Below are 20,317 nucleotides of genomic sequence, written 5' to 3'. Positions count from 1 at the left end.
CCCAGGAAATGTACAACTTTTTTTTTTTTTTTGTAATTATTATTTGTGTGTCATGTATTTTTGGAGTCTTAAGGCAATGCTTTCTGTATAGCTGAATTAAACATTTCCTTGCTGCGAGGCCATAGTATTCAGAATTGGCCAATTAAAAAAAGTCAATTTATTTGACTAAGCTGTACGCATATTCTTGAATGACAATAAGTCAATATTTCATTTATACTCTGTAATGTTCTCCTGTTTTACCTAATCATCTGTATTTTTCTATTATTTATTGCCCCCATTAAATAGTGTCCTTAATTAGGAATGTCTGATAATTTAGGGGTTTACAAGGATCTCAAAGATGTATGTATTTTTAAAACTGCTAGTACTGTAGTTCAATTGACTATTGAAGTCAGCATTTGTTGGGGAGTACCGGTAGATGGCAGTAGAGAGCCTTTCCAGGGGATTTAAATTGTCATCAGACAGATCTGAAGAAGAAACAGCAGCAGAGCTGAGAATTACTGGGCATCACTAGCAAGACATTGCAAGGGGGACTGGGGAAGAGAGAGCTGGAGACACCGATCCTCTGTCACTCCCTGCACAGGCATACTATAGCAGCAGCATCTGAAGGAGCTACACATCCTCAGCCTGTGTGCATGACCAGGAGCAGATACACACAGCCAGGGATTCTGTCTGCACTTTCCTGTCTGTCTTTTTCCAAGGATGTCAGTTCAGTGGGTGACAGCAGTTTTCTTCCTGGGTGTTGGCTGCGGTGTCCTCACCACAAAAGGTAAGGAGAGATCATCTGTCACCAAGAGGCTCCGGGAGTTTGTTGCCTAATTCTTCTGTGCAAACATTGCAGTCTGACATAAACCATTTACCATGGCCATTTAACTCCGGCAGCTTCTCCTATCCTAAAACACTTTTGGAGGGCTGTATTGTTCTAAAAGCTCAGAGCATGCCTTTTATTCTGGACCCAAATTTAGTCCATCGCTGCTTAATTCATTATGGTGAACCTGTGCTCAATGTTTTTAAATACAACATTGTAAAAGTCTTAGTGCTGCTCAGAAATCTGGTTTATATTGTGAGATAAAGTGAAGAAATAAAAATGAGTAAGAATAAGAGTGAATAGCTGTTACTGAACTAGAAACACATTTGTTTTATACAGTACTAGGCACTGGGGTGTGGATGATGGGAGATGTAGTCTAGTGTCAGCACTGGGAGGGTTAAATAGACACAACACATGTCTTATTGGAATTTTCTCTTTGACATCAACCCAATGAGAAACCAGTATGTGTTGTACTGCTGTGTTTTGGTGCTGATTGTATTTTAGGTATATAGCTGTAATAAAACAGTATACATGATTGTAGTAATATTGCAAGGCTTTGCCATTGATAGACTTAATGATGACAGAGTTCTGCACAGAAGGAGAGGTTGAATCCAAGCACTATTTCATGATTATACCATCCAGGCTATAGGAGCAGTGTAGATATTTTGGCATTCCCTCTGGTTTTGGGGAGTTTAATCTTTGTGTTTCAGAAGCAGTTGTGTGTAGCACCTTGAAAGATGAATCAGAGTGTGGTAGTGACATTGCTGGTAGCTGGATATCAGCAGTGCTCCCTAGCCAGCAATCCGTCAGTTAGTAAATGGAGGAATGCATCATTTTTAAGGGTCTAATGTTCCTTTTTAACACCAGTGGCTGTTTTCACCCCATTGCATCCAACAGCCACTGGTGTTCTGTTATTCTCTTCCATGCTGATTTCTAAAGGTGCACATAGCAGTCATCTGCGTCCTCTTGCATTAGTCAGGGAATAGTAAGTCTCTAACTGACTTTAAAGGCTTTGTTTTGTAACCATTTCTGATGACTCTTGAATATCAGAGTGATGTACTGCTGGATAGCCAGTGCTCTCTACACGCTTGTTTGTTGCATATTTGCTGTTTAGACATATAGTATATGAAAAGTACAATGTTCTGCATGCTATGGTAATAACCACTCTCTTGTTTGCTCAAACTCAGCAGACGTTTCATCAGCATTTAATGTGTAAGACAACATTAGTTGTGTATTTGAAACTTTGGTAATAGAATATGAAATATAATAAATGCCACTGACTGCTTTATGTAGCAGACATGGTGGTAGCAGGGAATTGCCTATAAAACTAATTGTACTATAGTTACAATGTGTCCGGTGGTTTAACTTGACAGTTCTAGCACCAACGGTTAGAAGTTCTACAGTAGTTGTACATTTCCTAAAGCAGTACACTTAATACACCATAAAATGTGTTTACTGTATCTCTCTAGTTACAAAATAGAAATATATTACATTAAACACAATTATATTTAAATGAGCAACATTTAAAAGTATTATACCTTTTGCTATTTCTGTTTTTGACTTTTTAATACTATTTATATAATTGTCCTTTTTTATTTTATTTAATTGTAAAGCTCTGATAATCAATGTTATGCCTATGTGTCTGGTTTATTGGCTATGCCAGCATATCTCTGCTTACAGTAATGTTTGGTAGCCTATGAGATTTAGGAAAAACAAGACACTACAGTAAAAAAAGTTGAATGGCGAGTGCTGCTCCGAGGGCGAATAATGGTCTTTAGAGTTATTACAGATAATTGACAGATAACTGGGATCGCTGCACTGAATTCAGCTGGAGTTGATAAACACTTGATAAATGCCTTTGTGTACAGCACAGTACATATTTTTGGACAAAAACAGTATTGTCACTCAGGTTCAGTTCTCAGTTATTAATCACTTTACTATTGCCTAGTTAAGAATATTAAGAATTTTCCTAACATTAAACCTGATAAAGAGGGAATTAATTGATTGATTGATTGATTGATTGATTGATTGATTGATTGATTAATAGTTTGGCAAAAAGTGGATCACGGGTACTAAAAAGTACCCAAAAGCCATTATTTAGATCTCAGTGGCTTGTTGGTTAAAAGTGCCTATTTTATCCCCATAGAATTAAGACTCCCATGTCTATTTACAATGTTATCTTTACACTTCACACTTGTTAAAAACTGAACGAACGTTACAGTATGTTTTATATCAGTTTAATAAGTAGAATCAACTATCTACTGTACAGCTAACACAGACCTAAAGTATACTATCATGACTACTGCGTATTCATCTTTTTGTTGAAAAAAACTATTTTTTTAAATCTTTTTTATAATGCATGTGTATATATCATGGTCATATTATATACTGTGTTCCATCTATATATGGTTGCATTATACAAGGCTTTTTTTAAGATAAGTTGTATGGCTTACAGAGATTTCTGATATACTATTTGATTAAAGTCTTATAAGGCTCTATGGTGGTCATTCCGAGTTGATCGCTCGCTAGCAGTTTTTAGCAGCCATGCAAATGCTATGCCGCCGCCCACTGGGAGTGTATTTTAGCTTAGCAGAAGTGCCAACGAAAGGATCACAGAGCGGCTTCAAAGTTTTTTGGTAGCTCAATACCTACTCAGCGCTTGCGATCACTTCAGACTGTTCAGTTCCTGTTTTGATGTCACAAATATGCCCTGCATTCGCTCAGCCACGCCTGCGTTTTTCCTGGCACGCCTGCGTTTTTACGAACACTCCCTGAAAACAGTCAGTTGACACCCAGAAACGCTCACTTCATGTCAATCACTCTGCGGACAGCAGTGCGACTGAAAAGCTTTGCTAGACCCTGTGTGAAACTACATCGGCCGTTGTAATAGTACGTCGCGCGTGCGCATTGCGCCGCATACGCATGTGCAGAAGTGCTGTATTTTTGCCTCATCGCTGCACAGCGAACGAATGCAGCTAGCGATCAACTCGGAATGACCCCAAATGTTTTGTATTGTGCTTGTATCCTTTGTGTGCATCAATGGTTGAATATGTTCCTTTGTACAGTATGCTATGAAATTAAATCAAGACAATGTAATGTTACATATGATCAGATACAATTGGCTTCTTCTTCCAGTGCCAGTTTCAGTGTTGGTTTATAGTATAGAATACAGTATATCATAACCACAGGTTATCAAAGTCAAAGTTCTCTGCATTTCCACCTGTATTCTAACCTGCCAGAGCAAGTCTACTTTCAATAATCCAGTGATTGACACCCAGGAACTCTGTAACAACATAGTAAGCAGGACAAGTGCATGGAGAACTTTGACTGGATGGACTGTCATGTCATCCAATCAGTACTCTCAACACATCTGCAATTCTCACTGTATTTGCTCAAAGTTGTCCATCCCAGGGGAATTCACAATTAATTGGTTTAGTCAGAGCAAGTACAATATCTGGAACTGTAAGGATTCCTGGATACAGATTGCCACCAGTAAACTAATGGGGGAATGTTTAATTAGAATTAGGAGATGTTCTATTTCTGCAGTCAGAGGTGTTGGAATAGCAGGGAGAACTCTCAGTACAAATGAAAGATTGACCTGTTGCCCTCTTGTAAATGTCTAGTATAAACATTATATAACATACATCAGTGGCCACAATTTCTAGATTTCCTGACCTGCAGGCACCGCCATTCGGTAGCCAGCAATGATTGGCAATCCGTCAGGTATTCAGGGAAATTAAACATATGAAAATGACCCAATTTCCTGATCCCGACCATGGTCGAAACATGTTTAATATTCCCGATTCCCCGACCCAGCTGTCAGGTGATCGGGACATAACAGCAATTTATTGCTGATGTATGGGGGCCATTCGTTATCACAACAGTATATTGTGTATGAGACATAAAGACCTCAGAGTAGCCTTACTGAATTTCTCCTAAAGTACACACATTACCTTTTGTGTGAGATGCCAGTGGTTTTAAGATTGTACATTATGTAGCCTTCTTGTCCTGTTTTTCTGTGCTTGCTTTTTAGATCCATTAGCTGGTAAGGATCCTACAAGAGGAGCAGCCAATGTTCTTCTATTGTGTATCTACTGTTATACTGTATGTTCATCTCCTTATCAGTGCATCGAGGGCTTGTTACTATATATATATATATATATATATAACGTGTTTCATATATTGTGCGCATACATATATTGTATAGTATTAAATATGGTGACCTATTATTTGTTTTTAGATCTAGTAATGTAGTTATGTCATTTGCACCATTGCTGCACTGTGTACTGCAATGTTGGCGTTTGCTGTCTGAGTGTCTTATTTACCTACAGTAGAATGCTGACCATATGGTTGCCGTTCCTGAGGACTGTGAGACACATTATGTGACAATCCATACTGTACCCCAGAGAGATCCGTCTGGCTTACAGAATTTGTACCTGTCAGTGAATCGCCCAGAGACTGTCACTAAATAAGTGCATATCTTCACTCTTCCCAGTAAAATTCACTTCAAAGCTGTATCCTGTTGTGATAGCTAGAACAATAAGAGTAGAGGGGGGAGGTGAATGAATGAAGTATTAGAAGCCATTCACCTTCATGATACAGATGTAGCATCATATTCAACAGTCTATTGGAGTCTATTGAAGGGAAATTCATTACCTGTCACTCTTTTTTTTTGGTGGGAGTTATCATTAATTTCTTATTATTATTTATATAGAACTGAAATAAAAATTCACTAAATAGTAAATAGCATAAATATATTTTATTTTTTCCAATATACTGTATGGAATGGAGCAAGGTTTGTGCTGCTATGGATTTATATAAAACCTGTATGTCACATTCTGCATATCAATCTATTGAGTTATAGCAAGTGATTAGACATTTGCCATCAGGAAAGATCTAGTGGGATCTGCAAGCAGTAATAAGTCAATATGGAGCAGGAACGACATGATTTGATGCATGACACCATTTTTCAGTCTTACCTGCTTCAAAAAAAGAAATAGCATCTCATATCTGAGACAGATTAGTAAAACACAGAGTGTTGTGTCAGCATAAAGCAAGTATTTTTTTTTTTTTTATTAGACTAAAAGTGTGAAGTTGGGAGACGGTTACAAAGTACAGTACTATGCCAGTTTGTGTAGCACATCATACGCATTCCCAAGAAAGCTGTGGTACCCATAGGCATCTATGCAGATTCGTGTGATTCTGGTACTTACGCTTGCTTGTGCCTAGAGAAGCAGGACAGACAATGGGAAGGAAGGGGCTTCTTACAAACACTGAGGGGCAGATTTATAAAGCCTGGTGAAGTGATAAAGTGGAAGGTGATAACACACCAGCCAGTCAGCTCCTGTCATTTTTCAATCTCAGCCTGTAACATGGTAGTTAGGAGGAGCTGATTGGCTGGTGCATTATCACCTTGCACTTTATCACTTCACCAGGCTTAATAAATCTGTCCCTCAGTACAGTAAGGGTGTGGTAGTGCAGTTGTGGTCAGACTGAGACCGTGGCATAAATGCCTTTACTAGTGAGAAAGACATATTATTTGTGGGTGGTCCAGGGTACATGCAAAGTTTGGATGGTAATGAAGATGACGGGGTGCCACCGCTAGCGGAACACTTGTGATTGGCTGGATGTAGATGCATGATAGATGCTTTCTGTGCTGCTCTTACATATATTAAGATTTTGTGTAGCAAAACAAGAAAGTATATATTTTTAGTATATGAAACAGTGAGTTTTTTCTATTGTATCACAGAGGATTTTTTGTATGTTATATTGAAGTCCTATAGTGAATGAATGTGTGTTTCTCCAGCAAAAAAAGTAATGCGCATTAGTGTGTTTGAAATATGCCTGGTATAACAAGGTTCTGACTGGCATATTGTACTGTTCCTGACTGGTATGCATTCTCGATAGTAGAAGTTTTGCAAATGCATGCAATTGCAGATTTCTTTAACAAATAAGAAGTTTTGTGCCTGCCTTTCAGTGCACAATTGCAGAGACCTCTGCATGAGCCCCCCCCCAAGAGTCTGTTTTGTCTGTTTACTAAAAAGTACCATAGGAATTGTAAGGTGGGCTGATAAACAGTTTCCAAGTGTAAATAAAAATCACATTATGTTCATTGTTGTTTATAATTGCAGACAGTGCAGCATAGCAAAATGGTTTTAACTGCAATACAGTCACTATTGTCCTGGTAACAATACAGCCATAATGACTGTTGCAAAATTAACTTAATTGATCAAGGTTTCTGCTTAGTATTTAAAACAATGATCTGCGTTATGAGCCTAGCTATTCCTACACTCTGATCTATATTATAAGGAATTCTCTATCTATTCCTTTTATACTGCTGCATTTCCCGGCCAATAAGTGGTTCTACTGTCATTGCCGGGAACTAGCTAATTAGTGACAGGGTCATGGACTCCAATTCACACTCTACTTTCAAAAGCTCTAGTGAAGGTAATTCACCTCATACCATAATATACTCCTACTTTGTGATATCATATTTACATGTGAGGATTTATCATGTGTGACCAGTAATGTAAAATGACTCAGTTGTAAATTAATTCTCAAAAGAGGGAGGGCTGGAGTGTGAGAGTCTTGTAACATCCATATAGACTACAAATAATTTTTAGAGCATTTAAAAAAATGTTCTGAACTTCTTTATGATGCAGAATTTTGCAGTAAAATCATTATTATTGTTAGACCTTCTCACCTCTCTAGGGGTAACTAATATATATGTGCCTCCACCCAAGCCTTAAAAATGTCTGTAGTCTATTGGAGTGGACTTGGGAACACCCCTGACATATATATTTTATTATCTGTTACTTTCATAATAAGTACACCCGTAAGTTGACATTAATTTATTTCCTCAAACGTACAGATCATTGAAAAGAAACACATTTATTGCTCTGTGTCACTTCTTCTGGCTGCCACATAAATGGTTATACCTGGCATTTACAAGCTATTAGCATACAAGGCATAACACTAACGATATAATATAATTACTGATATAAAACAAATAACACCTTTTCGCTAGTCTGTATTCTTGGCCATGCTACGGTGGTGCACTTAAACCAATCCTGTAGTTTGTTACAAGTTTTCTTTTGTTTATGTAAGGTGGTTGTATTCAGTATCCAAGTTACAGTAGTTATACGGTTAATTTCTAGAGAGGTGGTATAAGGAGAGTTATGGTATACTTACCATGGTTAACTCTCTTTCTGCGAGGTACATTGGGTTCCACAGGGAAACATCGGGGTGCAGAGTGGATCTGGATCCAGAGGCACCAACAGGCAAAAGCTTTAGGCTGTCCCAGGATGCATTGAGACCTCCGCTATAAACCCCGCCTCCAGGCACTGGAGCTCAGTTTTGTTAATCAGTCAAATGTAGGAGCAGGCAAGAGAGAAGGCAGATGTTAGTCACATAGAACCACATTCTCACGACAGGAGAAGGGACCTTCAGCTAATGCCATACAGACCCATAGAAGCTAGGTGCATCAGGGTGGGAGCCCTGTGGAACCCAATGTACCTCGCAGAAAGAGAGTTAACTATGGTAAGTCTACCATAACTCTCCTTTTCTGCATCAGGGTACATTGTGTTCCACAGGGATACATCGGGGATGTCCTAAAGCAGTTTCTCAAGGGAGGGGATGCGCCTTAGCGGGTATAAGAACCCATCATCCAAAGGAAGCATCCTGGAAGGCGGACGTATCAAAGGCATAGAACCTAATGAATGTGTTCACTGAGACCCATGTAGCCGCCTTGCACAATTGTTCTACGGACGCGCTACAGCGGCCCGCCTAAGAAGGTCAACAGACTAAGTAGAATGGGCTTTAATAGCAGCAGGAGCAGGGAGTCCAGCCTGCGCATAAGCTTGTGCAATCACCATTCTAATCCATATGGCCAAGATTTGCTTATTCGCCGGCCAGCCACGTTTGTGAAAACCAAACAAGACAAAAAGGGAATCTGACCTCCTGATAGAGGCAGTCCTCTACACATATATACGGAGAGCCCTTACCACATCCAAATACCGCTCTTTGGAGGACAAATCAGAAGAGATAAAGGCCGGAACCACAATCTCTTGGTTAAGGTGATAAGATGACCCCACTCTAGGTAAATAACCTGGGCGAGTTCTAAGAACTGCCCGGTCAAGTTGAAATATCAGAAAGGGTGGATGACAGGACAAGGCACCACGGGCAGCTCTTCCTCTAATGCCTGAACCCATGCTTCAATACCTTTTGCAGCCCAAGAGGCTGCAATAATGTGTCTATGTACAGCACCTGTAAGGAAGTAAATAGATTTCAGGCATCCTTCTACACACTTATCTGACAGTTACTTCAGTGAAGTGACAGTGGTGACAGGCAGAGTGGATGACACCACTAGGCGGGTGATATAAGAATCCACCGGTGGTGGATTTTCCCACTTGTTACATAACTCTGAGGAGAGGATAGCGAGCCAAGGCCCGTTTAGACAGGGAGAATTTCTTCCCTGGATTAGACCAGGGTTCCAGCCTGATGACCACCAAATGGTCAGAATGGGGTAATGGATTTATAACCACCATCTGCCGTTTAAACATATCAGTTTTCTTAGCCACAATAGTGGAATCCTCATCATCAGTGATTTGTAGGATCTGCTTAATAGCAACCACTAGGGCAGGGACATCAATTTGCAATGGAGAATCCTCGTCACAAACACCTGATTCAGTGTCTGACAGGACAGTATGCCGCCACTCTGCTTCAGATGAAACATCTGAGAGATTTGTGGATTGTGAAGAGGAAGCAGCTTGCTTAAATGACCCAGACACACAGGAGTGACCTGGGGTAGGTTTTTGTCTGACCAAGGATTGATTTAATTGCTGTAGCTGGTTAGACAAATTTTCCGCCCAAGACGGATTAACCATAGGGACAATTTGTGGCTGTAGTGGCACAGGTGGTCCCATTAGGGGGCATAAGGCGTTCCACCAGAGTACCTAGTAGGTTGGTTAATGCAGCCCAGGGTGGCTCCTGATTGGTTGCAGGAGCTGCAGACTGACTGGGAGACGTATGACACACAATACACAGACCATCATACAAAACTTCCCTCTCTAGGAAATCTTTGGCGCATGCTCTGCATGATGCAGGAGCGTCCACAGACTTACTGCCCTTCTTGTTAGACATTGTACACAAATGCAACAACAGAGCGGTTTAGTACGATAAAGCCAGACAGAGTACAATACCTGCAAATAAATCCGTTAGTATGTGATTGAATACACAGTACACAATACCTGCGAATAAATCCAGTATTATGTGACTGAGTACACAGTAGAATACTCGTAGTGGGTAAATAGTACTGTGACACACTATGTATATATATATATATATATATATATGACCCAGACGCACCTAGTCCCTTAGGGTACAGAATATAGTGATAGATATATCTGGGAAACAATGAAAGTGAAACCACACAGCAGATACAGGCACACACAGTCACAGGCAATGCAGATAATTGTTATGACAATAAAACTGCACTGAACTAGTATATGTACATACATATATGTATATATATATATATATAAAACACAGCGCGGTCGTAGACCGGAAGTATATGTCAGAATACTCGTACAATATATCCTGTAATAGGTACACTCTTTCTTAACTAATGCTGTCTGTATAAAGACATGTAGAATACTCAAGTGTTTGTAAAGTCACAGCGCTTTACATGGGAGACCTTGCCTTGCTGTCCTGGAGACCAGCTGCAGCTATACTTAGAAGATGGCACCCAGCGTCTCAGTCAGGGTGTGAGGGAGAGTGTGAGGCAGCTCCAGGGCGTGAAAATCTGCAGTAAATGGTGCCATGGGCTGGGGGAGGGGCTACAGGTCAAGCACCACCTCCCCTATGCTGGTCTTCACCGCCGGAACTATGGAGTCTTATTAAAATGGGCGTTAGTACACCCGACCTGTACTCCTATGCCCTGGCGGTCTAGTGGGGTACCTACTCGGTGACAGTGTCCACGCCAGCTGTCACTCTGCTATACCTGCTTAAAAGTTTCTTATTGAGAAATTTAGAAAAAAATATTAAATTAAGTAAATTGTGTTTAGATGTCATCCTTAGGTTTGATTATGTGGTGAGGGACAGGATTCACTTCTGTTAGCCACATACAGTATTTTATGACTGGCAGATACTAGTACTGGTTTTCTCTATTGTATTGACCATAAATTATTGGAATTGGTCCTGGACCACCAATCCAAGGCACCCCTGAAAGTGTCCTGAGCAGGGGCGTAGCCAGAACTTTGTGGGCCCCATAGCAACATTTTGTGTGGCCCCTGCTTCTAGAGAGACACCTCTCTGCAGCAGTTGTTAATTTTATGCCCCATAATAGTGATCTAGTTCATTTTGTTAACCATAGTAGTGCTTTAATTTATTTTATGAATCATAGTAGTGCCCTAGTTCACATTATGCCCCACATTGTAGCACCACCAGTACACATTACACAACACTGTACCTAATACACATTAGGACATGCAGTGCCCCTAGTTCATATTATGCCACACTATAGTACCTCCACTTAATACTGTGCCACATTACAGTGTGCCAGCTCATATCAGAGCCGTAACTAGCTATGTGCGCTGTGTGCCTTGCACACATCGCAGGATGAGCTGGGGCGCAATCAGCAGCTATCTATACTAGACAGCGCCGGTGCCTAAGTGTCCGCTCCGCCTCCCACCTCCCCGAGCCGGAGCTCAAAGTGCAGCTGCAGGGAACCTACAACAACCCCCCCTCTGCTGCTGCTTCTTACTCCTTTCGTTCATCCTGCCTCAGCGCCTCCCCGCACTTCCTGTAGCCGCTGCTGCTCCCTGTATGTGCAGGTACGAGGCTGGCAGTCGCATTGCTTCCTGTTCCTTTGCATGTATTTATACAGTCTGTAAGGTGGGGGCAGTGGCGTAACTAGGGGTCCGCAGCCACTGCGCTCGCTTGGGGGAGCGCAGGGCTGCGGGGCGCCCTAGCTGACACTGATCTCTGCTGTGAAGGAGGGACACGGAGGGCACAGCGCGCGCCTCTCCTGTGTCCCTCCTGCGTCTCCGGCGTGTCTATTAAATGAAGTGCCCGTTCGTGAGCTCTGATTGGCTCACGAACCAGCACTTCATTTAACAGACACGCCGGAGACGCAGGAGGGACACAGGGTGGAGAGGCGCGCGCTGTGCCATCTGTGTCCCTCCTTCACAAAACAGCAGGGGAGTGGGGGTGAGTTGTACCTGGCACTGGGGGAGCATATTTGGCACTGGGGGAGGGGGAGCATATTTGGCACTTGGGGGGACATTTGTGGCACTGAGAGGGCATATGTGGCACTGGGGGAGCATATGTGGCACTGGGGGTATATGTGTACCTGGCACTGGGGGGGGGGGCATATTTGGCATTGGGGGCATGTGTGTACTTGGCACTATGGGGGAATATCTGGCACTGGGGGCATATGTGGTACTGGGAGCACAGCCCTAGCAACAAGCATTACCCCCTAGCAACGAGCATGACACCCAGTGCGTGAAACCCCTGGCAACGAGCATGAAACCCCTGGCAACGAGCATGACACCCTGAGCCTGAAAACCCCTGGCACTGTGCATGGAACCAAGAGCATGAAACCCCTGGCAACGAGCAGGTAATTTAAAAGTAATTAGAAGCCTTACTATAGGACTTAATGTGTAATGGGCATTGCGGTGTGTAGCATAATGTATCACGGACATTGCGGTGTATGTCATAATGTGTCACATACATTACGGTGTGTTGCATACTATATCACGGGCATTGTGGTATAATGTCTCAGGAGCATTGCAGTGTGGCATAATGTATAATGGGCATTGCGGTGTGTGGCATAGGGTATAACGGGCATTGCGGTATGTGTCACAGGCATTACGGTGTGTGGTATACTATATCACGGGCATTGTGGTATAATGTCTCAGGGTCATTGCGGTGTCTGGCATAACGTATCACGGACATTGAATTGTGTGTCATAATGTGTCAGGCATTACGGTGTGTGGCATACTATATCACGGGCATTGTGGTATGTGGTATAATGTCTCAGGGGCATTGCAGTGTGTGGCATAATGTATAATGGGCATTGCAGTGTGTGGCATAGAGTATAACGGTCATTGCGGTATGTGTCACAGGCATTACAGTGTGTGGTATACTATATCACGGGCATTGTGGTATGTGGTATAATGTCTCAGGGTCATTGCGGTGTGTGTCATAATGTGTCACAGGCATTGTATGTGCAATAATGTATCAGGGGCATTGCAGTGTGTAGTATAATGTATAACGGGCATTGTGATTCCTGTCATAATGTGTCACAGGCATTACGGTGTGTGGCATATTGTGTCATGTGCATTATTGTGTGTGGCATAATGTCTAAGGGCCATTGCAGTATGTGGCATAATGTATACTGGGCATTACTATAAGGAGGAAAAATGACAAATAATGTAAGGGGCATGAATCAGAATTATTTTTCTTTCCTGTGGTGGCCAACGTCTGGGCGTGCAGGTTGCAAAACTGGGGTATAAGGTAGTCTTTTCCTACAATGCCAAGCCCCTTTATGCAAGGCCATGCCCATTTCAACAAAATGACACCCCTTTTTGCGGCGCGCGCAGATTCATTGCTTTAATAGTGGCAATTATGGGGGGGGGGGGGGGTCGCCAGAGAATTTTTTGGCTTGGGGGAGAAAAAATTCTAGTTATGCCACTGGACCGTGGGGGGCAGATAAGTGTCACAGCCACAAGCAGGTCTGACCCGCAGCAGGTACATGTAGTGCGCGCAGCGCAGTAAGAGGGGGCGGCTGCATCCCCCGGACACCGCTCAGCCCCGTATCTGCCCACACTGACCCTCAGCCACCGGGATGGAGACTGTGCAGCTACAGAACCACCCAAGGAGGTAATAATAATAATGATGATAGCTGTGGTCCATCCTGTTGTGTTGTGTATACAGGCACGCTGTGCGCAGTCTCTTCCGATGAGCAGTTTTTAGTGAATAGCTGTTATCGCTTTGCTGATCTGATAGTTTAGAACGTGAGTGTAGCATTTACTGTATATAGTGGCCGTGTCCGCAAGCCCAATCAGGGCGACTTTGCACCACGAGTTGCATTCATTCCTAAATTGTACGTTTAAAATGAAGTGTATTCTGTGGATATGTAGGTGTTAATAGTACTGTATATGTGTAACTACTGGAATCACTGGCAGAAACACAAAGTAGATAATGCTGCCCTAATGTGTAAAAAGAGGGACGCTGGCTACCGTAATGTGTAAAAAGGGGGACGCTGTCTGCCGTAATGTGTAAAAAAGGGGACGCTGTCTGCCGTAATGTGTAAAAAGGTTACGCTGTCTGCCGTAATGTGTAAAAAGGGGACGCTGTCAGCCGTAATGTGTAAAAAGGGGACGCTGTCTGCCGTAATGTGTAAAAAAGGGGACGCTGTCTGCCGTAATGTGTAAAAAGGGGACGCTGTCTGCCATAATGTGTAAAAAAGGGGACGCTATCTGCCGTAATGTGTAAAAGGGGCTCTACCTGGTGTAGTGGTGCTACTGTGCGGCGTAATTTGAATAATGGAGACTACTGTGCACCGTAATATAAACTGGTATTATTTTGAGGCCACACCCCTTCCCCTTTGAAGCCACGCCCCTATAAAAATGTAACACCCCCTACGGTGCGCACTGCCTGATTTTGATGAGGGGGGGCGCCGATGCCGTTTCTTGCACACAGCACTAAAATGTCTAGTTCCGGCACTGGCTCATATTATGTAACGTTATAAAACCCTCCTGTTAATTTTTACCACATTACATTGAGCAGGTCCAGGGGCATAACTAGATATACTGTAGACACCATGGCAAAAGTTTGTAAGGGCCCTTATGTACTACCCAATGGTGAAAAATGTATATAACATATGTAACTTTGACAAGCAAAATGGGCCCCTCTCAGCTCTGGGCCCCATAGCAGCTGCACTCCCTGCACCTACGTCCTTGGTCCCGAGGCTCCCCAGGGTTTCACGGCACACAGTTTGAGAACCACTGCACCTAACAGAAAGCTTACAGCTGCAATTGTGCATTTCTGCAGTCCCACTAAGTATCATATTGTAAGGCCTTTATTTTATCTACTAATCAAGTTTGTTCATAGAGCTGAACAGGTTAGAAACAAGATTCCCCCAAATTTCATTTGCAGGATTTCAATTTGTTATGTTGTTTAAGCTACATTTCCCAGTTAATAGGCTCATTTGTAAGTTTGAATAAATGATTCATTAGAGTATAATTAGTTTAATGATAGGTATGGTTAGATCTATACAGCGATCATGCTCAACTCTCTGACAAGCCAATATTCTAGTTTCCATTTATACAGTACATAAATCCCAAATCAGCCTCAATCTTGTTTTTAATCTTGCTGCAAAATAGAACAGGTAGCAAGACATCCAAACTGGTTGGAAAAAACCCCAGCTTAGCCCAGCCTTAAATTAATCTGCCGCACTGTTCCACGCATTTTATGTTTTCATTCACACCATCAGTTTATAATAAGATGAGTTTTTTACAGTTTAAGTATCCCATATCCAAATATTTTGAAATACAGAATTTTTTGAGTGAGACTGAGATAGTGAAACCTTTGTTTTCTGATGGCTCAATGCACACAAACTTTGTTTAATGCACAAAGTTATTAAAAATATTGGCTAAAATGATCTTCAGGCTGTGTGTATAAGGTGTATATGAAACATAAATGCATTCTGTGCTTAGACTTGGGTCCCATCGCATGATATCTCATTACGGTATGCAATTATTCCAAAATACGGAAACATATGATATCCAAAATACTTCTGGTCCCAAGTATTTTTGGATATGGGATACTCAAACTGTATTATTTTTTTGTGATGTCTACTATAGCTCCAACGTATATTTTTGCACTATGCAATTTAAAGCATATACTACATCTAATCGTTTACTAGATGCACTGTCAATCTAATCACATATACTCAGCTTCTTCCACTGGTTTATCAGCTACCACAACCAGTGCTCTAGGAGAACAGTTATAATTAATCACAATTCTCAGCGGAGTGTCATTACTGTACATGAACTATATGTGAGAATTTCATAACATAATTGATTACATTTTTATTGACATGATACAGCTGTTATCACATAGCATAAGCCAGGGAGCAGTCATTGTGGTCTCCAGCCATGTCACCAGCAGGGACGTGCGGTGAGCTAAATAGCTCAGGAGGCACTGGTTAGCACCAGAGCCAGATTTACATGCAATATATGAGCCAAAGCGTACATCTGGGCATTATACACAGGTGCAGCAGGATAAACTCCTGGAAATTTGGTGAGTTTTGATCAGAGATGTGCAGAACAGATAGACACATGAGGCACTGCCAACTGCCATAGACTTTTTACTCCAGAGTTTTGGCTATAAAAATGATTAGAATAATGCAAAGAAGATATTTCAAACAAATTCTTTGTATTTTTCGGAGAGAGATAAAGTACCAGCCAATCAGCTCCTAATGGTCATTTTTCAAACACAGACTGTCACACAGCAGTTAGGATTAGCTGGTACTTATCTCTCTCCACTTTATCACTCTCCAAGACTTAGTACATCTCCCCCTAATACTGTAGCTCTGAATGAAACTTTTTGCTAATTATTAGTATTTTGGGTGTGTTACTAGTATTTTAAGGTAGTATTTTAAGGTAGATATTAGATAGAGAACGGTTATAAGTCAGTTGATTGGTATTTTTTTGTTTAGAAGAAAACGGAAGAAAAAATAAAATCATTCTAGTGTATTCATTCTTTAGTGTCATTTGTGACCCCTCGATCGAGGGGTGTATTGGTGCAGTGTCTAGTTGCTTAATTAGGGTCTACACACAGCTTTTCCAAGTGAATAAATAAAATAATGCTTTACTGTCAACATAAATCAGACAGAAAATAACAAACAGCCTAGCCTCTGGCCTCTCTATATGGGCAGCTAGTCTGCAAAGTCTCTCACAAAAGTCTCAGTCCTGTCTCTTACAGGTTCAGGTGGGCATCTCTTGGCCTACACACACTTAGACTCACTGGCCTGTCTTGGCTGGCTGCCATAGCTTCCCAAATGCAGTGTCAGATTTTTCTGGTTTTCTCTGCCTCCTGCAGGAAAGAACCTGGCTTCCAAGCCTCCAGTGACTTCCAAGCACACACTGGTCTCTGACTGCAGTTTCTTTTGGACCCTCTTACTGCTAGAACCCCAACTAGGTTCTGTCTCCACGGGGTGCTCTCACACACCCCTTTTCTTCAGTGTGTGGGTGGATTCCTTAAGTCACACACAATATCACCTGCCTTCCAGCACAATCTGTACTGATACTGCCACATAATCCATTGCAAAATTAACCCATGTATTTAGATATCTAGCATTTTGCAGAATTTCAGAGTATTATTTTGTTAGCAGTTACTAAGTATAAGAAACTGTTGGTTTTTAATGTTAAGACCCAGAGAGGGTAGTTATGGACTGAATGGACTTATGGAATGCTTTGCTGGTTTTACAAAAAGAGTACAGCTCAAATTCAGAAACATAATCAATAAAGTGGGGAACAAAGTGCTAACAAAGGCACTGCATTGCCAAGTACTAGCACCGGAATGCACAGAGAAGAGACAAAGGGCCTGATTCAGACACAGTGCCGATGCTCACATACTGTAGCTGGGTGATTATTTTGCAACTGCGTGTAATAGTCCTTTGGATCTAGGTTGGGACCACTCACAGTGTTGCGGTTCCATGTCTTCTTGGTGGAATTGGATTACTTCTTATGAGTTTATAATACAGAGAAGCCTAACTTTCCAATATTTAGACTTATTAACTTGATAACAGAGTATACAATAGATTTTGTTTTATTACAATTCAAGATATCCTCGTTAGACAGGGATCCTTTGGACTAGCGGTAGTAAAGACCTAGGCTCACAGTGTTAGTATATTTTCCAATGCAATTACAAAGACATAAAAAGTCTCGTTGTTATTGTAATTTTGTTTTATATAGAATAGATAAAACAAAATTACAATAACAACATATCTTTAATAGTTCTAATCCTAACTCAGTTACTTCTTAGTATATTAAGTCTGCTAGTTTAACTATGAAATAAATTCTGGATTATACAACATATCAGTGAAATCCATACAAACACATGAACCAATTCTTTATTCCTATGATACTCGTTTCTTTGGTAAACACTCTATCCAATATAATAAACAGCAACTAGTATGTTTAACATTTACTGCTCAAGTTTGTTAGAAAGTTTGTAATCGTTGGACCAGGATTATTTGCTGTAATTGGGGATTGCATTAGAAAATCTCTAGAAGATTTTTCTCTTTGATATTATCTTATCTCTAAGCGGGATATCCTTTGACAATAAAATACTACCTGGGTATAAAGGACTCCTTCTGTTGGAGGGCAAATAATGTACTGTAGGTTGGGGAGATGGTTCATAAGGAAAGCAGTTCCCCTTGTGTGCAGACAATGTTAAAACTGAATTTAATAAAGATAAATCTTGAAGAGGACTCGTAACTTACATTCAGCCCAGCTTTAACTTGTCTCAATTGAAAGCCTGTTGTCACAACTGAGGGCCTGAGCTGACGGGAGGCAGCCTCAGTTGTAGGGGCTGAGATGTACCGGAACCTGGGAGGTTGTATCAGACCCCTGGACATGTAAGTAACATGAATAATAACTGCCCGAAGGCGTGACCACGACAACTTGGATAAAAGTCAATGATGTTTATTATGACAACTCCGCAACACAGCAGCAGTAAAAGAAAACGTAAAAGTCAGCAAAGAATAAATACAGTTCCTGGGTACTACAGGATGGCAGGAGCCACAGGGCACTGGTAGTGTGAGATAGTTCTTATGATCTTCTAGATGGAAAGTCCTTACCAGGCCCGACTGTAGCAATGGAGATAACCCAGGATTGTGCCAGCTGGTGTTCCAGGAAAAGCTGGGTTGCTGAAGATAAAACAGCTGCTGTGGATACTGGCTGGAACCAGACTGTTGTTAGCACGGAGTGGATACTGGCTGGAACCAGTTAAATAATAAATGAACTTGGGAGCGATGAAATATGAACTGAAATGTAGAACTTGAGAGCGGAGAAATAATAATACCGGTGGAGAGTGGTAAAGTGTAGAAAGGACACCGGCCCTTTAAGGGAAGCTGTACTCTGCTGGAAGCTGAGCTGGAAGCAGGTAATGTTGTAGCTGGAAACAGATGAATCCACAATGGATTGGAGAGTCAGGCTACACCGCAGGTGGAATGCTGGTGCGGGTCTCTATGGTGGAAGTCTTGAGACAGGAGCTGGAACCTGGAAGACAATCACAGGAGAGAGACAAACAGGAACTAGGTTTGACAACCAAAGCACTGACGCCTTCCTTGCTCAGGCACAGTGTATTTATACCTGCAGCAAGGAAGGGATTGGCTAGGCAATTATGCAGATTAACAATACTGACAACAGATTGGAGGAAATGATCAGCTGACAGAATCCAAGATGGCTGCGCCCATGCAGACACTTGGAGGGAAGTTTGGTTTGTAATCCATGTGGTAATGAAAACAGTAATGGCGGCGCCGGCCACTGGAGACAGGAGACGCCAGGCTGACAAGTGCACATCCAACCACGCGGACACAGCGGAGGCCGCGGCTGACGTAATCGCCACTCTGACACTCTGCATGCAGAAGCTCAGGGACGGCGGCGGAGGCCGCGGGAGACGCCATGCCAGATGTAATAAGGCGTTACTGTGACAGCGTCTCAGAGAGACAGGAGAGGATGCAGGAATGTGAACATTAGGATAACAGATGGGATCCGGTCCTGGAGCGCTGAGCCAGCCTTAGGAGGCATCTGATGGGTAAGAAATGGCGTCCAGATACCCGGATCGTGACAGCACCCCCCCCTTTAGGAGTGGCCCCAGGACACTTCTTTGGCTTTTGAGGAAACTTGGAATGGAATCTCCGGACCAAGGCAGGAGCATGGACATCAGAAGCATTGGTCCATGAACGTTCCTCAGGGCCGTAACCCTTCCAGTCAATAAGATACTGTAGTTGACCGTAACGGTGACGTGAGTCCAGGATCTTGGCCACTTCATACTCAACGCCTCGTTGAGTTTGGACTTTCGGAGTTGGAGGAAGTGAGGAATGAAACCGATTCAAGATCAGCGGTTTCAACAGGGAAACATGGAATGTCCTGGGTATTTTTAAGAAGGGAGGCAACTGGAGTCTGTAAGCAACAGGATTGATGACTTGTTCAATCTTGAAAGGACCGATATAGCGAGGTGCAAACTTCATACTGGGAACTCTTAACCTCAAATTCTTCGTGGATAACCATACCCGATCACCCACCTTGAGAGCAGGAACTGCTCGACGCTTCTTATCCGCAAACTTCTTGTACCTGAACGATGCCTTGAGCAGAGCTGATCGTACGCTCTTCCAGATATTGGCAAACTGATGCAAGGTGATATCCACTGCGGGAACAGAAGTTGCTGGAAGCGGTTGGAACTCAGGAACTTTAGGGTGGAATCCAAAGTTAGTGAAGA

The 20,317-nt window shown here is 42.2% G+C and overlaps 1 protein-coding gene across 1 annotated transcript in view; it reads left to right on the top strand.

Moving 5' to 3' along the window:
- Positions 1-508: 508 nt before the first annotated feature.
- CLSTN2 (calsyntenin 2) overlaps positions 509-20,317 on the top strand; it is a 1,340,366-nt gene continuing 1,320,557 nt past the window's right edge. The window contains exon 1 of the mRNA XM_063915936.1: positions 509-766. Within this exon, the coding sequence (XP_063772006.1) occupies positions 700-766 (67 nt within the window). The 5' untranslated portion in view covers positions 509-699. The remainder of the gene's footprint in view (positions 767-20,317) is intronic.

This window comes from Pseudophryne corroboree, chromosome 4, assembly GCF_028390025.1.
Source record: "Pseudophryne corroboree isolate aPseCor3 chromosome 4, aPseCor3.hap2, whole genome shotgun sequence".
Taxonomy (NCBI): Eukaryota; Metazoa; Chordata; class Amphibia; order Anura; family Myobatrachidae; genus Pseudophryne; species Pseudophryne corroboree.
This window is presented reverse-complemented; position numbering and strand designations above follow the sequence as displayed.